At 40.1% G+C, this 26,854-nt stretch overlaps 1 protein-coding gene across 1 annotated transcript; it reads right to left on the bottom strand.

The window, feature by feature from the left end:
- LOC121866244 (peroxiredoxin-6-like) lies at window positions 1–23,539 on the bottom strand. The gene is made up of 4 exons (XM_042365860.1): window positions 23,308–23,539; window positions 7,204–7,360; window positions 5,665–5,879; window positions 1–544 (listed from the first exon to the last, which is right to left on the bottom strand). The coding sequence occupies exons 1-4, from the start codon at window positions 23,391–23,393 to the stop codon at window positions 343–345; spliced, it is 660 nt and encodes a 219-aa protein (XP_042221794.1). The 5' UTR covers window positions 23,394–23,539; the 3' UTR covers window positions 1–342.
- Between the last annotated feature and the right edge of the window lie 3,315 nt (window positions 23,540–26,854).

Here is a 26,854-nt window from a genome sequence, read left to right as displayed (position 1 = left end):
TAATTTTTGTTATGTTTATTGCAAAGCAACTTTATTGGAATGTATCACCATCAAAGGCACGTGAAGGATCATCCAAGCAACTTCTTACAGTGGTGAAGTGGCCAAAAATCCCAAAACAAGTCAACGTATAAAATTGTGAAAGCCATCATATATGTTTAACATAATTATGTTATAGTAACTAATATAAACTTTTGCTTTAAAGTTATGCACTATCCATTAAAGTTTAATTCTTGATTATTGATGTGCTTATGTAAGTTTTTGATCTGGTAAGATTAACTGGACATTATTTACTGCAAAGACTGTGTGCAGAGTAAATGGAGAGTTGAGAAGTATCCATTCATATTACTTTGGCACTGGAGTGGTGCGGAGATACTCCTTGCCAGAAGGAACCTGGTGAACTTTGTGTTCGGGGAAGATTTTTTTGGCCTCTTCAGCAGGGATTGAGGGCAGCACCATACAATGACTCTCTTGCTGCCAGTCTGCAGGTGTTGCTACCTTCTTCACAGCTGTCAACTGTAGGGAATCAATCACACGCAGAATCTCACTGGAAATGACCAAAATTATACAATTATCAAACAAATTCAGTTTTAATTTATGCCTCATAATACAGGAATTTATATGAATCTACAATCTTCTTTATTCCACAACCAATTAAGTCCCACCCCCCCTCTCTTTGCCTAAACAAAAGGCATTATTGAATTTTTCGAAGATTCGTAGGCTCAGATGTAGTAATGTGCTATTAACTAGGAGGCACATACTGTAGTCTTAGTTTTTCTAACATTAAAATTATCTTAAATTTAGAAAGTTAGGATGTAAGAGATTGTATAGGTATTCCATTAAACTATGAAATCGCCAGCATCAGTTCAGATGGTTTGCAAGTTTGTACGTGCGGTTGAATGTTTGTGTGGATGTCGCATGGTGTGCATCTTGATCGAATCCTGCCTTCACATGTATCATATCAATTTAGGTCTAATGAGAGCTATTAAGTATCAGAATCAAGACACTGCACATATAAACATGCTGGGAGTAGGGTGAGGGGGGCTGAAGTTGCCGCATTTGCCAGGATTATATACAGTAAAACCCTGCTGTATGCGGTTTCACTTTACGCGTTTCCACATTTACGCGGTACCCTGCCGTACACGGAATGCTCACTTTACACGGTGCGTGTACCCTTTTTTCACGGAAAGCAGCTGGCAGTCCTCTCGTGCCGAGCCATTTTTGGATTCAAACCCCCCGCCATCTCTCCCGCCATGTTGGGTAAGCGGCGCGAGTAGGTTTTTCAGTGTACGTCTTTGTTGCGTTATCAGTGACGTCATATGACATATCAGACTGTGATTGGGGCAAGCATCCTTACCTCCTTCACCAGCTAGCTGTGATTGGTTTAATGTACTATGATGTGCCCCGCCGCGGGAGCGTTCAAGACCCTTGACCTATCCGCGTCAGTTACACCCCTCCCGGCTACATCGTGTATATCGGTATCCATTGTTCCATAAGAATGGCTTCCACCGGACCACCACCACCACAAAGAAACCTTGCATTACCTGGACCCAGCCGCCCTAAGCTACGAAATTAAATACAAGATCATGCAAGAGTTGAAGAAAGGAACAAGACAGGTTGATCTCGCGCGCCAGCATGGTGTTAACGAGTCTACGATCAGGACAATCAAAAAGGATGCAGCCAAGATAAAAGAGCACATGAAGATCACAAAGTCTACAGGTGCTTCTATGATCAAGTATTGCCACAACCAGGTGCTTCTCAAGACAGAGAAATTACTTACGAGCTACTTGATTCGTCAGGCGCAACGGAACATGGCGGTGGACACGTGCTCAGTTAAGGAGTACGCATGTGAACTGTATGCTGCAGTGTCACGTAAGATGGGAATTGCAGAGCCCAAACCCTTCAATGCTTCCTCTGGGTGGTTGCAAAGATTTAAGAAGAGGAACAAGATCACCAACATTAACAGTGGTGGTGAAGAAGCTAGTGCTGACCGTGTTAGGGCTAGGGAATTTCCTCCGTTTTTACGTGAGATTATGGAAGAAGGACAGTACACCGACGACCAGGTGTTTAACATGGACGAATCTGGTCTTTTTTGGAAAAGCTACCTTTCAAGACTTTCGTTGTGAAGAATGCCAGCAAGTGTCGGGGCCGGAAGTTGCAGAAGGAGCGCATCACCGTCCTGTTTACCACCAATGCCTCTGGTACCTGTAAGCTCAAGTTATCGGTGATCCACACAGCACGCAAGCCGCACACCTACAAGAGCATGGACATGACCAAGCTAAATGTCCACTGGCTGACAGCACGTAAGGCGTGGATGTTCTCTACTCTGTCCCTCTCCTCGTTTGATGAAACGAGCAAGAAGTACTTTTGAAACAATTTTGGAGAACATTCAATGTCAAGAAAGCTGTGGACTTCTTGGTGGAGGCAGGGGATCAGCTGTCTGTAGCAACTGTTCGTCACGCATGGAGACATAGTCCAAAGTGACTATGTGGGGTCACTTTACAATACTAACACCTGCCACCACCATGACTTGCCACCACCAGTCATATAAAGAGCGAGCTTTTAAGGGAAGTTGAATGCTACCAAGAAAATTTTTACACAAAGAGGAGTGCTGACTGGCTGCGCTCGTACATGGGTACGTCGCTCTCATTGGTGGAGAGACTTAATAAGCATGGCTGCTGTCAATGAGTCCCAATGATCAGTCTTATAATTTCTGCCTTGTATTATGGTTTGCACAATTTTTTTCCTAGTAAAAAATAATTCCAGGACGTGCCACCGAGTTTTTTCCGTAGACAACGGGTGTCATGTTTGTGATCTGGTGGTGCAGAAAGTGGTTTCTTGTAGCTGATAATGAGTGTTGCCAACCGTGTGGGTTGTGTGTTTGTCTCCATATACAACACAGACACTTCAGCATGTTTCATGATGCCACAGAGAGCAGTACGAGATTTGGCCGCTGCCGCAAAGTTGTCGGGGCAAGATACAGTTGTACCCCACTTAACGCGGTCAATAGAACCCAGAGGGTCCCGTGTTAAGTGAAATCCGCGTTAAGTGAACAACAGAACATATGGGATTAATTCCAATAGAAACCGGCCCGACCCCCAAACTCCACTTTTTGAAGGCACATACCTATGTTGTAGTAAAAATAACATCTTAATTTTATGATGGTACATGCACACAATTAATACTTAAGAGAAATAGAGAAATACAGTCGCCAAGTTAATGTCCATTCAAATAATGGACTCAACTCCCTCCCCCTCTCACACTACACTGCCGGCTCTTCCCTCTCTGAGAAATTTTTGGGGAAAACCACTAAATTTTAATAAATAATACCTCAAACTAAAGTTAGGATAATACAATTGACATTGCTGGATTCCTTGTAAGACCAGGAATATTTTGAATATAAATGTCATATATTTTGCACAAAAGATAACATAGTTACCTAGAGAAAAAATTTTATCTAAAATTTGTATGTTTAATGCAAAATATATGATGTTTATATTCAAAATGATCACCAAATTATAAGAATTCCAGCAATGTAAATTATATTCTGACCGGGTAATTTGTATGAATTTTATGAGCTAAAACAAATATCTTCAGTTAATAAAAAAAAAAATAATCTTCAGGACACTATCTGTCAATCAAAGTACCCCACCTTGCCTCCCCCCCTCTTCCAACCGCGCGGTCAGTCCCAACCCTCCCCCCCACCCCCCACCAATCCTCCCTTCAAGAGTTTTTAACATTTAGTATTAAATAATACCTCAGATTAAAGTTAGGATAATATAATTGACATTGCTGGATTCCTTGTAAGACCAGGAATATTTTGAATATAAATGTCATATATTTTGCACAAAAGATAACATAGTTACTCTGAGAAAAATTTTTATCTAAAATTTGTATGTCTAATGCAAAATATATGATGTTTATATTCAAAATGATCATCAAATTATAAGAATTCCAGCAATGTAAATTATATTCAGACCGGGTAATTTGTATGAATTTTATGAGCTAAAACAAATATCTTCAGTTAATAAAAAAAAAAATATATTCTTCACTGGGTAACAGATGGTCGGTCGGTCCCTCCCTCCCCCCCACCCCCCCACCAACCGTCCCAAGGAGATGTGTGGGAAAACCAGAATACTTAACTTTTTGTAATAAATAATACCTCAAACTAAAGTTAGGATAATATAATTGACATTGCTGGATTCCTTGTAAGACCAGGAATATTTTGAATATAAATGTCATATATTTTGCACAAAAGATAACATAGTTACTCTGAGAAAATTTTTTATCTAAAATTTGTATGTCTAATGCAAAATATATGATGTTTATATTCAAAATGATCACCAAATTATAAGAATTCCAGCAATGTAAATTATATTCTGGCCGGGTAATTTGTATGAATTTTATGAGCTAAAACAGGCAGTCAGGCAGGGTGGCGGGTGGGGCAAATCTAAAAATAGCGTCTGGAGCCGGACACTCACCGCGTATATGTGGAAAAAATCCGTGTTAAGTGAAAGTTCAGCTCTAGCGAGGCACCGCGTATATGATAAAACGCGTTAAGTGAAACCGCGTTAGGCGGGGTAATACTGTAATTACTTTTTTGATCTAATGGATAGTATTGATACTGATTCAGATGCTCTCTCTGATGATAGCGAAAGTGATTATGAGAGGGAGCTTTTGAAAGAAACAAAAGGCAAGGAGCATAATATATCATGTTCAAGTGATACTGATTAAGATGATACCCTCTTGTGTGACCATATTATTTTTCATATATATTGTATAAGGTGCATTCAGAAACATTGTTGACAGAATATAGTTTGCAATTTTCATTAATTGTATTGTTTTGGGGGAAAAGAGGGTAAAAAGCCACACAAAAGATATGAAAAGGTCACACTTGGGAACGCATCTCATTATTATTGCTTTATTTTAATGGTAATTAATGATTCACGATACGATGATTCACCTTACACTGCAATATTGGAGGACACATTACCGTCGTTATTCGAGGCTTTACTGTACCCGAAATATTTTTTTCTGATATTCCTAAAAACCCCATGTGGGGGGTACCACAGCACCCAACCACCCAGGCAAAAGGGTTTACGAATCAGTATTATGCAGCGTACTGTAGGGCTAAATGGGGTACTACTTGCAACAATTTGGATACAAATAGACCCGAGTCCATATTTTTTTTTAACATATTGGGCCCCGAGTTTCTTAATTTTTACTTTAACAAACCTTTGTCCGTAACGGATAAACCTAGTCCAAAAGGTGTCAAAATATCCATTAAAGTTGAGGTCCATTATATCAGGGGTTTACTGTAGTAGATTTGAGAGGAGGATTTCCATCTCCATTCACTCCTGCTTAGATAAAAATTATCTTTGAACTTTTCATACTCATACACTTTTAGACCTTTACAACTCTGTTACTGATTTTGGTCTTAACCCACCTCTTATGAGGCTTATCATTCCCCTCCTACCTTCCACTATGTTTGCAAGAATAATACTGTAATCATCCTACTGTCATTAGTTTCATCCTATCATCATTTTACATATTATACCAAGCAAGGAGGAAACCAAACAACTTAATACAAATCATTCTAAAACAGGTAGAAATTAAGATAAATACTGTAAAACTGCAGTGCTTCTGAAAAGGCTACCAAACACTCACTCAAAATTGCGTCCAGTAGTTGCAGGATAAAGAATGGACAGCTTGAGTTTCTTGTCTGGGCCAATGATAAAAACAGCACGGCATGTGAGAGGCATACCAGTAGCAGTCTTTTCATCTGGGTCAATCATGCCGAGGGTAACAGCAAGATCACGATCTGGGTCGGCTATGATTGGGAATGGGAAGTCTCCACTTAGGCAATTGTATGACTGAATGTCCTGCAAAGCAATTTGGCATAATTAATCCAAGTCATAAGGAAGTATACAGTAGTTCTTCTGATAAAGAAATGTCTTGTACACCAAATTTGAAAGGTAAATTTCATATAGGTAATACAGTAGAATCCTGGTTATCTGGCACCTATGGAGATTGAGAGGTGCCGGATAGATATATTTCCCTGTTAGTTAAACCTCACTCTTAGGATACCCAATGCACAGTGCTACAGGTTGACTTTGCAAATTTGTGTCTTTCATGTCCGTTTTCCATAAATCCAAGCATTTTCTTGAGCGTTTCCCAATTTCTGTGTTTTTCACTTGTCTGTGTTCATTTGAAAATTGAAATTGCTTTGAAATTTAAACTCATGAAAATGCACCGATTTGCAGAACGGACTTCTTTAACACTTATTCCACTCTGTGTACACGATGTGGCCAAAAAATAAAAATTATAACATTATAAAATAAACAAAATGAAGAGCATGGACAATGTAATGTATGTGTAAGAAGTGGACCCTGTAAATCCGGATTTTTAAAGATTTGTAAAAAAAAAAAATTCGGAGTTCTGGGCTAAGACGCCTCCCCAAGAAGCATTCCCAAAACAGGGGTAAGGTATTTTAGGCTTAAAGTTTTTCATATAAAATGTCACAGACTAAACTTATCAGAATATAACTTGCATTGCTGGAATCCTTGCATGATAAGGAATAATTTAAGTATAGATATCAAATAGTTTGCAGAAACAAATTTTTTAGTTCTTTAGTGTACCAGGTTGACAACCCCTTATCCAAAATTCTGAAAACCGAAAGTTTTTTCGTGGAGCAATTTTTTTTTTTTTTAATACAGGGATCATCCTACCCGGGCACAGGTCACTGACCCACATCGGGCCTGGGGGTGGGGGGGGGTGGTATAATATTAATATTAATATTAATATTAATATTAATAATAATAATAATAATAATAATAATAATAATAATAATAATAATAATAACAATAATAATATTATTCATAGTAAATAAAATTTATAATAAAAAACAAAAATAAAATAATGAAAACAATAATAATAATAGTACAATTATTAATAATAATAATAATAATAATAAAATAATAATCAAGAAATACAAGAATGAAAAAAAGATCAAAGTGAGAAACACGACTTGGATCTATGAATTATTATTACTATTATTATAATTACTATTACATTTTTGCTATTTCTAATTTCTCCATCTCCTTTCACTGAGCAAGTCTATAACCATACAGTACACTAGTTTCATCACCTACCATTTTAAAACATTTCTCCAATAAATTAGCCATGATAAACTATTCTAAATGTCACCTTGATCCAGCCATGATGGTCCTCAACAGAGTCACAGGAAATTGCCATCAGCTTCACATTTCTCTTCGTAAACTCGGGAACCAATTTTGCGACACGGCCCAACTCGGTGGTACACACAGGGGTGTAGTCAGCGGGGTGGGAGAAGACAACACCCCATCTGTGGATATAATTGCAAAGGAAGCTGTGATAATTAAGAAGAGGAAAAAGTAATTGTCTTTTAATATTCATGCACTTCTGCTCCTATCTCTTCACACTGACAACTAGTTTTCAATGTCCCAATAATAGCTAGTCAGGTGAATATAGATTACTACACCCTATGTGTCAAGAGCTACTACTGTGTAACATGTTTGCTCAGAATTTTGAAAAGAAAACCGATTTTTTTTTATGCAGCAGTAATTGTAGATATTCACAATGTACTGTACTGCTTACTTTTGCCATCTTTTGTCAATTTTTATTCATTTCAAACTGGTGTTGGACATACAGCATCAGATATTGATTAACCTTAATATAAAGATTTGCAAATAAACATGTGTAATGCTGTGTCTTTTATTTTTACCTTTAGTTAACTACCTTTTTTTAATAAATTACTGTGAATTTATTTTAATATTTGAGACAATTAATAATTTTGTTGTTACATTTTACTTTCAGTACTGTACTTGAGTACTTTATGAACGAGATAATTTTTACCTTTATGTGAGTAACTTTTTGCCAATGTAACAATACTTTCACTTATGTAACAAAGTCCAGTACTTTTTACAACTTACACACACACACTCCAACATCATGCATGTACACATGCACACAAACATCACCCACACACATACTCCCCAACATCACCCACACACATAACCTCCAACATCACTCACACACCCTCAACACACACACTACCACTACTACTACTACTACTACTACTTTGCTGTCACTCGGAATCAAGTATGACAATCATCCAGCTATGAGACGAGTTATTAAGGATGTCACCTTCATTGGTGAGATTTAAGGCGACTAAAGAAGCCGATACGAGACCGGCAGGGACGTTCACAGATGTTGAACATGCGGGTGACAACATCTAGAGCGGGAGGGGCGGTGGCACTCTCTTTCTGGCATTGGCGCTTGTCTGATTCGGTTGCAGTCGGGCTAATTCGAAAGTATCGACACTTTCTTGTGTGGTGCTCCTCCAAGCATTACGGTGTGGAGAAATCATCTCCCAGGTGAGGGGGTCGATTTGGCACTTCTTCAGTTTTCCTTATACCTCGATGCTCCTACAGTTGGTGTCAGCGAGAATACACTGGCATTTGTTCTCGTCTTCCCAGTGAACTCAGAGGATGGAACGTAGACTACGTTGGTTAAAGTTTTCAAGTGCCTTCAGGTGCCTCCTCCTGTATGTGACCCAAGTCTCACTGCCATATAACAGGGAGGGGAGGACCACTGCTCAATATACATGCAACTTTGTAGATAATTTCAGCTCCCCACAGCTGAAGCCACAGGTACAGAGTCTCCCAAAGGCTTGAAATGCACATCAGATCCGATGTTGAATCTCTTCATCGATGTCCGAGGTGGAGGACAGGTAGTACCATTAAGCTGGATGATGGTGGAGATGTGGCTGAACGAGGGGCAGGCTGAAAGAGAATCCAAGTCTTACGTACATTAGGGTGTGACAGTTGCCCCAACTTTGTCCTACAATGCTGTTCAAAATTTTGGTGTTGCATATTGACATAAAAAATACCCACGTGCAATTTTTTGAAGATTCATGCATATTTGAGCGAGCACCAGCAATTTAGAAAATAGCGATTTTGCTTATACGGCATACACGCCTATACAGTACAGTAGTACCCCGATTTACGCGGTCAATTGAACCCACAGGGTACCGCGGAAAGTGAAATCCGCGTAAATGGAACAACAGAACATATGGGATTAATTCCAATAGAGATTGGCCCGACCCCCAAACTCCACTTTTTGACGACACACAACTATGTTGTAGTAAAAATTTTATCTTAACTTTATGATGGTATGCACAATAAGTAATATAGAAGAGGTTAGGTGAGGAAAAATAAAGGTTAGGTTAGGAAAACTAAAAGTTAGGTGTAACACTTACGTTAGTAGAAGAGATGGGTCGGCATACGGGGATGGAGGGTGGTTCCGAGGCAGAGGGCAGATTACTGGCCCTCAGGTGAATCACCATTACTAGGTGCATCACCATCACTATCAGTTACAGTTGTCAGGGCTTCCCTGACAAATCCCTCAGTCACCTTCACTATCACTATCACAGAATAATGGATGCACGTATACAAGGTGTGGCCTGGAGGGATGAACCTGCCGCGGCTAGGTCAAGCGTCGTCTTTCCTCCCTCCCCGGGTGGACACGTCATATTACTTTAAACCAATTACAGCTAGCAGCAGAGGGGGGTAGGGATGCATGGCCAATCACAGTCCGATACGTCATATGACGTCAGTGATAACGCAACAGAGACATGCACTGCGCAACCTTACCACGCGGCTTGCCCAGGCGGAGGCGGGAGGAGGCGGGTGGGGCGAATCTAAAAATAGCGTTGAGCCGGACACTCTGCGCGTATATGGGTAGATGAACCGCGGAAAGTGAAAGTTCGGTTCTGGCGAGGCACCGCGTATATGAGAAACCGCGTAAAGTGAAACCGCGTAAACGAGGTAATACAATACTGTATATGAGATTACACAACCATCATAAGGGATATTAACACAAATCATTTGCCTGTCTTAATTAAAAGCTGTTATCACTAACACAAAAAAGTTAATCATTCTTATTGTCTCATGGTACATTAAGGGGTTTTATCACATATTCACAAGGTATTATTTCTCTAGAGCAAGAAACCATGATTTCTGTTCGGAAACAGATGATTGTTTGCGCTGATTAGGAACGAGGAGTCTGTCATTTTCTACTATTTGAAGGACTTCTTGAAAGCGCTCCTCATCCCTAGCAACATTAAGAAAGTCATGGCAAAGTGTTACATCACGCTCTGCAGCCTCATCGACGATCTGAAGCTTGTCCACAACCCGTTTCATGTTCAGGTAGTCGTCATGATCCGCCCATTCACTGGCTGGATTGTGGAAAAACTGATAGGGCATGCCTAAAATGGTGAAGAACCGGCTTGAGTCAGGCCCAATTAGGTCCACCAGGGCAGTGCCACTTTCTGGGACAGGGGGAAGATATGGCTTTCCATAGCCCCCATGATTGAGCCCCACTCTCTTAGTAACTTCAGTGCCTTCATGGCCTTCAGTGCCTTCCTCATCTCCTCTTTTGTCCTTTCTTGTACTTGGGACGAGAACAAAGCCAGTGGGGCCAACTCTCAGTTAGGTACCAAGTGTGTCTACCAAATGCCACACGTGCTTTGTCAACTATTGTGGCGTCATATGGGGGCAAATTCAGCCAAGGTTTCGACCAAATTCAAGTCATTCAGTGGTGTACTTGCTGGAACGGGGCAAACAATCCACCATGGGACATAAACAGCGACTGTGAACACAGCAAACCGTTCTAACTTGCTGATTTGACTTTTAGTCACAACCTCGGCTTTGGGAAACTGCTCTTTGATCTGGCCTGACAAAAGAACAATCTTGAGGGTATAGAGCAGTTTAGCCATCCACCTTGCTTTGTGAAGTGCGCCGGGGTAGACCATCGTAAAGTTCAATGGCTCGGATCCTTTAGTTACAAGCAGCAGACAAAGCTCTACCAGCTCCTTGTAGTCGCCACGTGTAAATGGTTGGGCTAGAGATTCACGGAAGTAGTCAGCCATCTCTTGCTGGAACTCCTCAAACACTCCAGGCATTGCGGGGTGGTAGTAGTATTTCTTTTTTTCATTGTACGCCAGTTGAGAGAAATGGGTCTTGAACCTAGAAATGCAATTATTGGGATTATTGTATTTCGTACTAATCTATAATATTGTTTTTGGGGTATTAACCCTTTAGGTGCGTAATTAAATTTCGCGCCGGTTCCTGAAAAGTGTCAATTATCCTGCCAAAAATGAATTTCATATAATCACATTTTCTTTATGTTTTTCCTAGAGAACTTTTAGTATATTTTCCAAATCTGGAACAAAAATTCACATATGTATGCAAATTTTAGAGAAAAAATGACATTTATACCCAAAAATGCAGGAAATTGGTATAAATCAATGTCTGGTATATGGCAAATAAATTTAATCAATTTGGTTACTAAACAGCAAATTTAGATATGTATTACATATTCAGATAATATCAAACAACATAGTACAAAAGTAAGCTATATTGCATTCAGGAAATACTCCTATACCTCAATACATAATATGTCCGCATGTCGTCTCATTTGGGGAAGTTTTTTCAAGGCCGTGGGATATCCCCGCTTGTCGCATTTAATTAATATAATATTTTGGGCGGGTTTACCCGCATGTCGCATCCAAAGGGTTAAGATTGATATGATCGATCATTTGCTTGGTGTTAGTATATCTTATAAGTCTAATAAAAGAAATTCCACTAAATTTGTTCATTAGATAATAATATTCCTTGTTATTTTGTAAAGCCGACGGTGCTAGCTCAAACATGCACCGATCTCCAAGAAAATTTACAGGGGTTTCCTAGATAAATACACAACACAGACTTTGAACAGCATTGTAGGACCATTTTTTTATTTTTGGAGGGCAACAGTCACACCCTAATGGACACTACAGAATATTAACCCCATATATATTGCCTACGCTAATATACATGTGACCGTCAGTGGTTCAGTAATTATGGGGGAAGAGATATTTTTTTTAAACAGTTTTGTATGCAGATTACTTTCACTTCCATCATTTTCTTGGACAAATGCCTCATTTTCTATATATAGGCAAGTTAAGATAGCAATACTTACAGTTGCATCATCAGCTGGGATATGGCAGATGTAAACAATGACAGCCAATCACATTCGAGTATTTCAGTTACCCATCACATTTGAGTAATGACAGCCAACCAAATTAAATTCTTTCAGACAGTCGACCACATTCGACTATTCCAAAGGACAAGCGGAGTACAGTACAGTATTTCAAAGGATGAGCAGTCATGACGTGCGAAGTGTGTTCTCGTTATTTTTTGGGATACTGTATCCAAATTTAGAGGTAAAGACAACCTTACGTTTAAATTATTTACAGACCACAGTATCCTACCTACCTCTAGAGTTTGTCCTGACCGTGGAAAAATCTGTATAGTAATGAGTGGCTGGCACACATTCCAGTGTAACAGCAAGACCATAGAATATAAAAAAGTGCCTGAAACAGTGTGGTTACACTTCCAGTGTATATAATGGCACATGATTAGATCAATTGCAGTAACTAGAATTACAGAAATATATCTCCTAGGCTAGGTAAGGTTAGGTTTGGTTAAGTTAGGTTATGTTAGAATAGGTTAGCACATTTCAGCCATTTTTATATTTTTCCCCAACACACTACAGTATTCCATAATAAAATCAGTAAAAACGGGGTCTTTTTAAACCCATCAATGAAAAACAGCGGACGGTCATGTTCCGAATAATTACCACTGCCTTCACAAGCTATGGAGTAAGAAGTAGCTACACAGTAACTTTAATGGTAATTTCTGAGAACAGCACTACCACCAGTTGTTGTTTGAGTTTTACATTTTTTCCACATATTTTCTTACCAATATAATATGTTAAAAGAGGCAAGAACATCTTAATTTAATTATAAGTATTTTTGGTTAATATATAGGACTAACCTGCTGGGGCTGCATGGCATCGATGCGGCCGTATCATCTCGCGTCCAGAAAATGCCTCAAATTTCACCATATCATAGTAAGCTCTTTCTGCTCAATATACCGGGGAAGTCAGGTAGATTTGTTTGGTTAGGTATGTTCTTCATACCCACAACGTTAAGTAACGTTTATTTTAAAAATATACATTTTTTAACATATTTCCACAAACTAAAACAGTGTCCACTATAATATAACTAGTAAGAAAATCCGGTGTTTTTATAATTTTTTTTCAATCAATTTCGCACACGGGTTAGTCCTATATAATTACTGTATTTTTGAAGGATGAGGGACATTGTTGGGCAAAGGACTGAAAACCTGATCACATGACACTAAAATTATATCTTTATGTGCTTTGTACATGAAGAAATTAATTTACCATAAACACTGCTCCGAAAAATCTGCAGTCATTTATTTAATTAATTTATTACACCCTAGGGGGTGACGAGTCTGTTTACAACTGACCTGCTTTGTCCAAGCATACTTTCAATCCACAAAATATGTAAAATTACACTGTAACACTTTAACAAAGTAGCTTTCATTGGTACCATATATCCAAATAAGTAATTTCAGTTGTGTTCTGACCTACTAGAGGAAAGGTCACGGCAGGCTTAGCTCCCGGGGATTAATTGTCAGTAATGGCTAGTGCTACTTGTGAACAGGGCTGTGCCCTTCTGAGGGCAAAGTTAGAGAGGACCAAGGAAGAAAACTTGAAACTAAAGGAAGAGATAGCGAGGATGAAGGAGGAAACGAGACAAGGAAAGCCAGTGTCTGACGAAAACTCAGGCGAATGGAAGGTTGTGAGGAGAGGGACGACCAAACTGGTGGTGAAAAACACACCAAGGATACAACAACAACAGCTAAGTGTACCAACCCTTTCAGTCCTTTGATAGACGAATAGGAAGTTAGTATAGTAGGGTGTGTCATAGGAGGGAAGATCAGCTAAAACTAATGGCCCATCACTTTTTTGGTAGATTTTAGTGTATATAAACAGAAAATAATTTCAGTTTCAATATTTTGCAACCTTTTGCTAGGTAAATTTTAGAGTGAAATGTATCGAAAATCTAACGTACAGCTGCATTAGTGCATTACAATTAAATAGTGAACATTGCTTTCTGACTTCATTCTTTAACAACCCAACTAACAATATTTTTTTCTGTTTCAGATTCTGATGCATTTATAAGTTGATAATATTTGCGATGGCTGCTTGTGTCAGGACGAGGAACCAAAAATCCAGCCATCTCAGTCACTATCTTGGGTCTGGGAGAGAGCTCCTGAAGTCGGAGTTGCCTACATTGAGAGATGCTTTGAGATACGGTGTTTTAATCAGGCAAATCAGTGAAAAGAACCAAAGAACTTACACTAACAAAGACATTGCCAGTGATATGACCAAAGCTGTCTTGGCACAGTACACTCTGGCTAATGCTCAGCTCAAGCCTCCAGTCATAACAAGTCAGAAGAAGATTAGTGAGAGACTGCTAGCCAGTTGGGAAAAGGCAAGAGATATCTCTCTTGGGAGAGGAAAACTTGCAGTTAAGGACAGCTTTGCCTGGACCAGTTATTTGACATAATTACTTGCAAGTGCCCAATTGTTCTCTGTCCTGAGTTTGGATGCGATCGTGACTGTAAATCCGAGGCCACATCTCCTGTATTTGGCGTGAACTGAAGATTCCTGTGATCGAACTGGCATTTGTCAAAGCACAGAGAGAGAAGACTGGCAGTATAGGGGCTCTCATGATTTCTAGCCAAGATATTCGGAGTCAAGACAGGAGGAGGCTGCCTATGAAGGGCAGAAGGAGAAGAGTTGCCGAGGAAAAAGAGGCGAGAAGGCCCAGGGTGAGGTAAAAAAGGCCGATGATTGGAGTCAAGCTGATTCAGAGTTTAATGACTTCCCCATGGCTGATCCGGTGCTGACCAGGAGAATGGTGACTTTGTCCCTAACCCAGAAAATAATGATCCCAAACCTTCCAGGCATAAGATTCGAAATAGGAAAGATATCCCGAGCATAGCTCTGGCCAGCATGCGACACCACACTGGTCTCAGAGAAACTGCAGAGATAGCAACAGCTGCCTGGGTTGACGGTGGTTTGATAACACCTGATGATGTTCACCTGGTGATAGATCATAACAAAGTAAGGAGAGCTCAGGAGAAACTTGTCAGTAACCTAGAAGAGGAGTTTGATAAGGGGATAAGAGAAAATGGAATCAATTGTTTGTTCTTTGATGGGAGAAGGGATGACACTAAAGTGTTCATGAAAGTTGGAGATTCTGACAAGTTGTTCCCTGCTGCAGTGAACCAGGAGGGAAGTATTTGTGGCATTTCACTCCAGAGAAAGATGACATCAGGAAACCAGCCGAGATAGTGGCAGATAACATTGTGAACTGGCTCAGAGAGAGGAACGTAGACCAGACCCTGCAGGCCATTGGGGGACAGCACCAACACAACACAGGGTGGGGGGTCATACAGTGGATAGAGCGGAAGATTGGGAGGAAGCTGGTCTGGATTGTTTGTGACCTCCACACCCAGAGTTGCCACTCAGACATCTGATCCAGGAGCTGGATGGCAAGACTCTTTCAAACAACAGATGGTCTGGTCCTCTTGGCAAGATGCTGGACTCTGCCACTGAGTTAGAAATAAATCCGAGCTTTGAAAAAATCACAGTTGGCCCTCCACTCGTTGAGCTTCCACATACTGTCATTGACGACCTGAGTACTGACCAGTACTATGGTTACATGATTTGCAGTGCCATCAAAACTGGGGTCATGCCTGATAGACTTGCTTACCTGCAGATAGGTCCAGTCTCACATTCTAGGTGGCTCACAACGGCTCTCAGGTTCTGCAGAATTTGGGTCGCTCATCATAAACTGAAAGGGAACCAGCTTCACAACCTGAGACTTATTGTCCAATTCATCATGAGTGTCTACTTGCCAAATTGGTTCAACACCAAGGTCAAGTCATCGTTCTCCGAAGGTCCGAGGCATGTTCTCTTCCAGCTTGAGCTCCTGAGGAGTCAGCCAAGGAAGGTTGTTCAGATTGTGGAGCAGACTGTGAGGAGATCTTCCTGGTATGCTCATCCCGAGGCAGTTCTGCAGACAATGCTCTGCAGTAAGGATGAGGAGGAGAGAAGAGTGGCAGTCAAAAAGTTCTTGGATATGAGACTTATGAGAGGATCTGGGCATGACGAATCAGTTGGTGGCGATTCCTTCAGGGTCAGGAAGACTCCTGAAGTCAATCTAGGTGCCAAGACCCTCACTGATCTCATAGATCTGGATAACATCCAGGCTGGCAGTGAGCCCCCTCTTACCTGCAGCCTCACCAATGTTCAAGTCAGAGCTTTCCTGGACAACCCCATGCATGTCCCTGCCTGGCCCTCGCACACCCAGAGTATAGAGCGTTGTGTACAGCAAGTGAGCGAGGCCAGCAGTCACGTGTACAGCCAGGAGAGGAGGGAAGGCTACATCCGAGCTCAGGTGGTCAGCAGGGAGGTGATGAGTAGAAACAGAAGCAAGAAAGACATGTTCTCTATGGTGTGCAGCAACACCGGGTCGTAGTAGTAAAACCGGTTTTTGTATTTGATGATTTTGTTTTCTAAAGGAATATTAAATTTAATAAACGTGTCAAGATCATTCGTTTCACTATTCTGGATCATTTTCATCCTAATAAATTAACTTGATACATTTACTTTACTTTAAATAAGCTATTTAGTGGTGTTGGTAAAAGGGTGGGCAAAAAATGAAAACTTTTCAAATCTGAAGATATCACATGATTCTGCACATAGAACTACATCATTAATACCATGGGCCGATTTTTCAAACTCAAAAAAAAAAAAATTCGCCTCCGTATGACACACCCTATTAGTATAGGCAGGGACAAGGAAGGTACGAAAACCTTAATTGCTGGCGACTCACAGGTACGGTATCTGGACAGAGCTTTTTGTGGTAAAGATAAAAATAAGATGAGGGTGTGTTTGCCAGGAGCTGGGGTGGGGAATATAGTTGACAGGATGGACAATATCTTGTCTGGTAATGGGAACAAACCCATTATCTGCCTTAGTGCAGGAGGCAATGATATTGGCCGGTGTAGGAGTGAGAAGCTTCTTGATAAGTTCAAGACAAGTATAGAGCGTATTAGGTTGAAGGGAGGGATCCCTGTCATATGTGGTGTCCTGCCTAGGAGAGTTGGCAATGAATGGTTGACAAGGGCAGTTGGTGTCAACGGCCGTCTTGACGGATATTTCAAGTCAATATCAGTCCCATTCATTGACAACTGGGACAACTTCTATGGCAGAAGGGATGGGGTGGCAACCCTGGCTGGCTCTCTCGAGAGGGCAGTTCAAAAGATGTCGAAGTCTTTAAACTGCTAAGAGAACTTATGAGCAAGGGGGTGGAGGAGACTGCAGTGGGAGCAGGTAGACACAGTGAAAGGTTACAGGGAAATAGTACGAGGAATTATGGCAAAACTAAATTGAGCAGGGAGTTAAAACATAAACGCGACAAAGAGAGGACTCGGAACACGATTACCTTAAATATCTACTACACAAACTGTAGAAGTAGGAGAAACAAAATGGATGAAATCAGGGCGTTGGCATGTACCGAAAAAATCGATATACAGGTTGTACCTCTCTAGTCCGGCATTCTGTGGTCCGGAACGATTTTAGTTTGTCCAATAGGTAGCTTTTTTTTTTTTTTTTTTACTTATCTGAATTATTATTATTACAGGAGTATTAAATTTTTGCCCCTCAGGCCCCAATGTGGGTCAGTGACCTATGCCCGGGTGGGCTAATCCCCGTAAAAAACAACAACAACAAAGCCGCGGGAAATTAAGGTTTGTTTACATCCGGCAGTTCGGCTGCTTTCTCTCTCTCTCTCTGCTTGTCTATACAGAGTACAACATTTAACCCTTCAATATATATGAGCAGTAAATAAGTGTTGCTTTCATATTCTTATGTAGAGTAATGACGATATGTTTTCACATGTGCGCATGCGCACTTACATACGCGATCTCTCTTTTCTTTACCATTATCGTTAGCTACTTCTATTGTTCCATTTATTAACATTAAATAACATTACTTAAAACAACCATATTAATTTTACTACAGCTACAACCAAGGTCTTATTTTCTTCAGTTTTATATGTAGAACCAGTCAGTCACTGGTTTTGTAATCAACGAAAACAATGCTGTGTCATTTCCTCCTGTGTTTTAATATTCTACGTATTATTTATGAATTGTATTGCTCATTTTGCACACAAACATTAATTCAATAAAAAAAGACATTCAGTAATAAACAATAATGAATCTTTTGTACATAAGAGAAATGACGCTGTTTACACGATTTTGCACGTCGTCTGCACGTTGGCGGGCCGTTCAAACCCGTCGAAATTCAAGTTTCCGCCGTCAAACTTTTTATTTACTTTTTTTTTTGTGTGTTCCAATAAAATACGTTGAATTAAAAACTCGCGAAATTTGAGAAGCTACTATACGACATTTAACCCTTCAACATGTTTTCAAAGAGACCATGATGCAGAGAACGTGGTGCTAGTGCTTCCAAGCATAAACACAAGTCTTTATCTATCCAGGAAAAGGGTGAATTTCCATGATCCGGCACCGGTCAGGTCCCGAGGTTGCCGGACTAGAGAGGTACAACCTGTAATAGCATTCACCGAAACATGGACAAACTTACTCACTTGAGTTATCTGTCAAATACCAAACTGCAGGTTACAAATTATTCCATACCAATACGCAGATTAGGAAAGGAGGCAGAGTAGCAATCTATGTCAGGGATAATCTGAAGTGTGAAATTAATAAGGTAATAAAAACAGAACGGAATACAGAAACAATTTAGATAGAACTAATCGATGGTCGGGAAAAATTAATGATAGGAGTAATATATAGACCTCATAATCTTGATAGAGTTAATGAGCATTTTATTTGGGATGAAATAGATTGGATTGACCTTACAGTTACTCAGAATCGGAGTATTTTCTTAAAACAATCCAGGACCGTTTCCTAAGCCAACATATAACCGAACCCACCAGGGGTAATAATATACTCGATTTAGTTCTGTCAAACAGAGAAAACCTCATTAGTAATGTCGAGGTAGGGAACGAACTTGCTAACAGCAATCACAAAGAAATTAAATTCCGGTTAGAATTTCAGGGCAGCCGCAAAGAAAATTCAACTAAAGTCCCAGATTTCAGAATGGCAAACTTTGATAGTTTGCAGAGGCAGCTGAGAGAAGGGTTATCACACTTGGGGGTGAACTAGTACATGACCTCACATGAGGCGACCTCTCACAATGTACCCACAGAGGGCGACTTAACCTTACCGGGAGACCTGTAACGAGATCTGAGGTTGCCGAGTTCCACATCAATTTAAATAATGAGTTACTTAATGCACAAAGGCAGAACATGCCATACAGAAAACTCAGATCAAACAACAATGGCCCAATATGGATAAATAATCATTTAAAGAATATTATTGGACAAAGGAAGGCTATAGGTAGGAAAAGAAATCATGGCGAAGTCTACCTCCGAGATTATCTTAAGGTATTGACCGGTAGGGTTAAGACCGAAGATAGCAAGGGAGGCTAAGGCAAACCCCAAGGGATTCTATCAAATGTATCAAACTAAAACACGAGAAAAGATTGGACCAATAGAGTCAGATACCGGCGAGCTAACTGATAACGGAAAATGAGCAATAATCTGAATAAATATTTTTCAACAGTTTTCACCTGAAAAAATTTAAACATGATACCCGAGGCTCCGACTCTATACAGAGATAGTGAAGAAAATAAATTAAGCGAGATAGTAGTGACCAGTAACGATGTTAGTAAGGAAATAGACAAAGTAAAGCCTAATAAGTCACCAGGTCCCGATGAGATATTTGCCAGAGTATTAAAGGAATGAAAGGAAGAGCTTAGTATGCCCTTAGGAAAGTTGTGTCCTTAAAAACGGGTGTGGTACCAGAATCCTGGAGGATAGCGAATGTAATACCAATTTTCAAGAAGGGATAGATCAATATCCTCTAACTACCGACCAATCAGTCTAACATCAATTGTAGGCAAATTACTGGAAGCAATCATTTCAAACTCTATTCGAAATCACCTAAAGAAGCACAAGTTGATCAATGATTCACAACATGGCTTCACAAGTGGGCATTCATGTCTAACTAATCTATTAACAGTCTTTTCATCTTTTTTCGAATCAGTGGTCGAGGGGCACAATTATGATGTGGTATATCTCGACTTTATCAAAGCCTTCGACAGAGTCCCCCACGAAAGACTAATAAGAAAAGTAGAGGCTCATGGCATTAAAGGAGATATCCTAAAATGGACTAGGGCGTGGTTACAGGACAGGAAACAGCGAGTGAGCATTAACGGCACTAAATCCCACTGGAGCAACGTCATTAGTGGAGTTCCCCCAAGGCTCAGTACTCTGACCATTATTATTTATTATATACATAAACGACATAGATATCGGCGTAGACAGCAACATAAGTAAATATGCTGATGACACTAAAATAGGGCGTGTAATTAAATCCGACGATGACTCCACAAAACTACAGTAAAATCTAAAAAATTTTGAATGGTCTAAAAAATGGCAGATGAGATTCAATGTGGACAAATGTAAAGTACTCAGTACAGGAGATGTAAACAGGGAAACCAGATGAACAACGATGTCATTGAGAAATCCGACTGCGAGAAAGATTTAGGAGTAATGATAAGTAGGAATCTTAAACCAAGTAAACAATGTGTATTTGCTCGAAACAAGGCTAATAGAGTACTTGGGTTCATACAAAGGATTGTTAGTTACAAAACTAGCGAGGTCATCTTAAAACTATATCTTGCGCTTGTGAGACCCCACTTGGATTACGCAGTTCAATTCTGGTCACCGTATTACAGAATGGATATAGAATCCTTGGAAAGAATTCAGAGGAGAATGACAAGACTAATCCCGGGCATTAGGAACCTTGAGTACTGAGACAGGTTTAAGATTCTTAATTTGCACTCCTTCGAGAGACAGAGTGAGGGGCGATATGATCAAGGTGTATAAATGGAAGTCAGGGCTGAACAAAGGGGACATTACAAAGGTACTCAAACTATCCAACCAGGAGCGAACTCGTAACAATGGTTTTAAATTAGACAAATTTAGATTTAGGCGCAAAATAGTTAAACATTGGTTTGGAAATAGAGTAGTGGACGAGTGGAACAAGTTACCAAATATCATCATTAACTCGAATACGCTGGATAGTTTCAAACATAGGTTGGATGGATATATGAGCAATATGAGTTGGGTGTAAATGGGACTGCCCAGTATGGGTCAATAGGTCTGCTGCAGTTTCCTTCATTCTTATATTCTTATGTTTAATATGGTAATGGTTTAAGTGGGCAGAGCCCCCTGGCTAGCAAGTTAGGTAAGGTTAGGTACGGTAGGTTTCTTTGGTTGGTTAGGTAAGATTCTGGTAATTAGTTACGACTTCACAGCCACTCATTTTTCATAGAAAACAAATTTTAAAATGCTGCAATTTCACTATCGTAGTTATGGCAAATGAGTTAAAAAGTGATTATTCATCAACTAAACCTAACCTAACCTTAGTTGATAATTAAAACAGGCTGTAGAAACTTGTTAAAAGACCTTACAAACCTAATCAAAGAAACCTACCTAACCTCACCTAACTTCCTAGCCATGAGGCTCAACCCTCCGGATCCCCCAGCATATTAAACAGAAAGAATTTACTATTATATGGTGAAATTTAACGTTTTTTGTGGACATGAGTGCAGCTACTTTGTCCATTGGCTTATAAACATAAACTGGTGACTGGTATTGATCAGAGATGATTGGCTATATACTATGGTCCCTTCCCTCAGCCCTCCCTCTGGCCCCTATCAACCATCATACACACTACACAGTGTGCCATCTGTTGGACGATTACAGCACTTCCCACAGTCGGTCCGACTAATTACCCAAATGAACCCAAATGTACCCAAATGTAGCCACAATGAAGTCAAATGATGGTCCTACAAGCGTAAATCGGGCTGTGAATCCCTTCCCGATTAGTATTTGGTGTCAGTCACAAAAAATTGGTAAATTTAATTTAATCTGAGTTGAGTTAGGTTTGGTTAGGTACATGCACTCGATCTATTAACTCAGATTAAATTAAGTTTACCAATTTTTTGTGACTTCGTGACACCAAATACAAGTCGAGAAGTGATTGGCAGTCCGATTTATTCTTGTAGGACCATCATTTGACTTCATTGCGGCTACATTTGGGTACATTTGGGTAATTACTCGCTCCCTCGGTACATGCACGTGATCTATTAACTCAGATTAAATTAAGTTTTCCAATTTTTTGTGACTTTGCGACACCAAATACTAATCGAGAAGTGATTGGCAGTCCGATTTATTCATGTAGGACCATTATTTGACTTCATTGCGGCTATATTTGGGTAATTAGTCGGACCCCCCTCAGTTTCTTCGTTATTACCTCGGGTGGTTCAGTCACATTGTGGCTGGTTGATGGAAGGAACTTTTGTCCACCATAGTACAGCCACATCACACCGAGAGACAGTAATGTGCGCCAGACAAAGTAGTGCATGCCTAGTCGTCTAATTAATCTACCAAACGAAGCAATTTCCATAAAAATTATTATCATATCAGAACTCACTAATGAAATTCTAGTAAGGATATCAACATCAAAACAAATAACCTCCATATTAGCCAAGATTCTATTAGGTTCTAGTAAAGTATGCCTGGCATTTGACATTATTAGGGACCTGCCACTCTTTGCCATAAACAGATAAAATGTACCGGGAACTTTCCCCCCACACACTCATCATTCTCTCACTTTATGTAACTTGACAAAACCTATGACCCTTCAGGCTTTTACGCCCTTAATGTACGAGTCATAAAGGCAAGTATGAACTTTTCATACTTCCCTGTTGGGCGCTGTAAACGCTTCTGCGCTTCACCTTGCACAGGATGTAAGGGGGTGCCCAATAAACTAGCCCCCTCGGGGGCAAATCTGAAATCTGTTCTAGTAAAGTCACCTCTTAAAATAATTAATAGTTAATAGGTAATATAATAACATCTTTGGTGGTAATGTTATTCTCAGACATTACCACTTAATTAAGCAATCTGAATACACTACCGTCCTCATATCAGGGGGTCACCGCCACACAATAATACACCAAGGTCACATAATACCCTAGATCACGTAACTCCAACTGATTCTCTTAAAAACATATTACAGCATGATGACTAAGGACCAAGAAAAAAATAGCACAAAACTGTCACTACCAATAAACTGAACACAGTACTAGTTCCACTTTCCACCCAACTGGGCACTACCAACAAACACTTACGAGTCCTCCAGGTAGGTGTGGAGTTTGATGGTGCCCACTGTAGAATTGGCCGTGAAGTTAGGGAAGACGTCGCCAAGGTTCACCATTGTCTTAAGAAGGTAACTAATATGGTACCAGAGGGATAAGGTGTCGCTGCAGCACGTCTACACCTCGCACGTCCAGCTGGGAAATGTGAATGAGGCTGAGTGGACCGGGGTTGCGACGTTGAACCAACATGTACTGGAGCCTCACAGTGTTGCCACTTCAATCTCATTCCCGGCCACTTCCCACATATGAGCAAGATTTTCCCCACGAAATTCCCACAAAAATATATAAAATCCCACAGATTTTCCCACAATATTTTTACACAAATAGTGTTGAAATAATACATAACCGAAATTACGGTACTCCAAATTTATTATCAAAAGATGTAAAAGTAAAGTAAATTAATTGCTGGAAGACAAAATTCAAGCTCCCAAATGCTACAGTAACAGCTTATATTGGTATAAACAAAACGTAATGTAGTATCCTTATTTCAAACAAAGCATTAAGTGTTAAAAAGAACGGCGATTAGGTTATTGGCTGCATGCTGTGGGACCAATAAAACTTAAGAATCGTATAACCGTTGGATTATGACTCATAACCCAACGGTTATACTGATTCCTCATAACTTATGAATAATCAGTTCAGTGTTACAGTAACTTTGTAGAGTTACACATCTATATACCTTGGGGTTCTGGGTGAGCAAACTACTCTACCCTGCTTCCAGTTCAAGTGTGACAATTTCTTGGCTATCGTCGCTATTATTTTCTCCTTCAATTTGAACACATTGTAGTGGATTTCTCCCCTACAAACGCTGTTTGTCGCTGAGTAGCCGACCCCACGAATTCCACAGTGTGTGCCTCGTGGTCTAGGTCAACCAGCGCCGCCATACATCACGGAGGTCAACTACTAAGCCACGCCTACCCCCGCTATTTAAGACCTGACCTCGTGGTGACCTGTCCACTTTCTACCTACACCAACCAGCCAGCAACACCTCCTCCTCCGCCTGCCTGGCGGTCCTCACTCCCGCCGGCGAGCATGGCGACCCACAAGCTGTCCTCCTCTGAGCATCCTCACCAACCAGCTCTCTCTACTCAATGCTTGTAACCATGCTGCCTTCCCAGCACCAAGCTGCATTATACATCCAATACAACATGTATACAGAGAGCACATTGTGAGTTTCCTTTCTCCATCCCATCCTGAGTGTGAACCAAACATCCCAAAAACCCCTCAACATCCCTTAGCTGCAAAATTTTTCAGCATATCGTCTGAGATGTGAAATTCACGCATGATATTCCCTGAAGTGATAACCCATACCTGATCTGAAGTATTGCCTCAACTGATCGCACACTAAAGACATTCCTCAATTTAGAGTGAACCGCATTCATCTGAGAAAATATACGCACTACAGAGACCTTAGAAAAGGGAAGGGAAAATAATGCTATTGCAAGAGATGAAATATTTTGGTATTTTTGTTCTCCTGTGGGCTATTTTCCCACAAAAAATCCCACACGAGATAAAATTCCCATAAAAAATCCTACAAAAAGTCAAATGCCAACGCAAAAATCCCGCAGATTTCATGATTGAAATGTCCTCCCACAAAAGTTCCCACGTGAGGTAATTTTCCCCAAATTTGTGGGAAATTTCCACAAGGTGGCAACACTTGGCTCAGCTGAGTTACACTGTACAGTGACAGAAGACTCTAGTCACCAATTATGCATTTCCGACAATGGTAATTCTGGCCTGAGTATGCTTTATATCCCCATTAAATGACGTTTTCAATATTTTGATTTGCTTCATATACTATATTTTTTAAATTTATTTATAAATAAACATTTGAACCAAAATTACAAGGTAATATTGTAAACGTTGCCAGATGCCGTCAGGTACATATAACTGTATTTCAGTTTCACCAAAGCCAAGACCACGGTAAAACCGAGGACAAACCGACAAATGAATATAACATTTGCGCTCAATCATTTACCACTATACTTTTATTTTTTTTTTAGTTTAACACATTTATTGACAAAGCTTGGAGTACAGATTCCTATTCTGAGTAATTGGCAAACTGTACTCCAAGCTTTGTCACTATACAGAAATATAATTCTACTCGACACTCAACACTCGACAAACACCTTAGAAATTAGAAGAAACAAAAGTCTGGATTGTTAGTTGTACAGCAGAACGCGCCTATCTCATCGTATTGTCACGGGTTCGAGTCCTGATTGTCCCGTGCAAACGTGAGAAATGTCTGTATCCAGTGTATTCTACCAACAATTACAGTTTCCTCCTGTACTAACTGGATAAATATAATTCATAACAAAGTAACAAAGAACGATCCAACCGCTCGAACAGCTAATTAGCTGAGAAATTAAATAATATATAAAAAAATGAAAGGGGCTTTACAATTGGACAAACAAGCAGAGTTATTATTTGACAACACTCATGAAGGGATTGATCGTAATTCTGGATAAATACTGTATAATACCATGAAAATTTCAACGTCTTGTAAATTAGTTTTATTACATGAATGACAACGCGGCGATACTCAACCCTAGCCACCCCCATATCATGGGGGACTTTAACTATGGCGACATCGACTGGAGAAACGAGTTCACCCCAAATGATTTGAATAACCCTGCTACTCTTTTTGTAGGAACTCTGAGAGATAATTTTCTGTTCCAACATGTGTTCGGCACTCGGGCCTTCGTTGTTGAGCGGCAGAAATTGGACACTAATTACATAAGATCATCAAGACCGTCTTAGTGATGTGAAAGTGTAAATCGATGTAGTATTTTTAATGCTAGATGCGATTGTAGTTTTGAAAACTCAATCTCCACCGAGTTGGAGGTACAGCCCACTTCATCATAATTAACGAGGGTATGGTGGCCAAATTGGAACATGTAGCCACCGTTGGCATTTTTACTTTTCACTTTTATCATCTTTGCCACTAATCGGGTCCTTAAAGTGTCCGATACCCAGTGTGCAGGTGATATAGACCTTTAACTCCTACGACTAAGCTGCATTCCGACATAGGCCTCCTCAGTGCCCGGTGTGTAGGTGGGTAGGGGCTGATGCCAACCTCTGTAACCATCTCACTTTTTTCTGAGGAAGAATAAAGAATGGATATAGAATCATTGGAAAGAATTCAGAGGAGAATGACAAGACTAATCCAGGGCATTAGGAGCCTTGAGTATAGGACAGGTTAAAGCATCTTAATTTGCACTCCCTCGAGAGACGTAGAGCGAGGGGGGACCTGATAGAGGTGTATAAGTGGAAGTCAGGGCTAAACAAAGGGGACATTACAAAGGTACTCAAACTATCCAACCAGGAGCGAACTCGTAACAATGGTTTTAAATTAGACCAATTTAGATTTAGGCGTGAAATAGGTAAACACTGGTTTAGAAACAGAGTAGTGGATGAATGGAACAAGTTACCAAATAACATCATTAACTCGAATACGCTGAATAGCTTCAAACATAGGTTGGATGCTTATATGAGCAATAGGAGTTGGGTGTAAACGGGA

Source organism: Homarus americanus, unplaced genomic scaffold, assembly GCF_018991925.1.
Source record: "Homarus americanus isolate GMGI-L3 unplaced genomic scaffold, GMGI_Hamer_2.0 scaffold32583, whole genome shotgun sequence".
NCBI classification, from domain to species: domain Eukaryota; kingdom Metazoa; phylum Arthropoda; class Malacostraca; order Decapoda; family Nephropidae; genus Homarus; species Homarus americanus.
The sequence above is the reverse complement of the archived record's forward strand: the minus strand, read 5'-3'. Positions and strand labels throughout refer to the sequence as shown.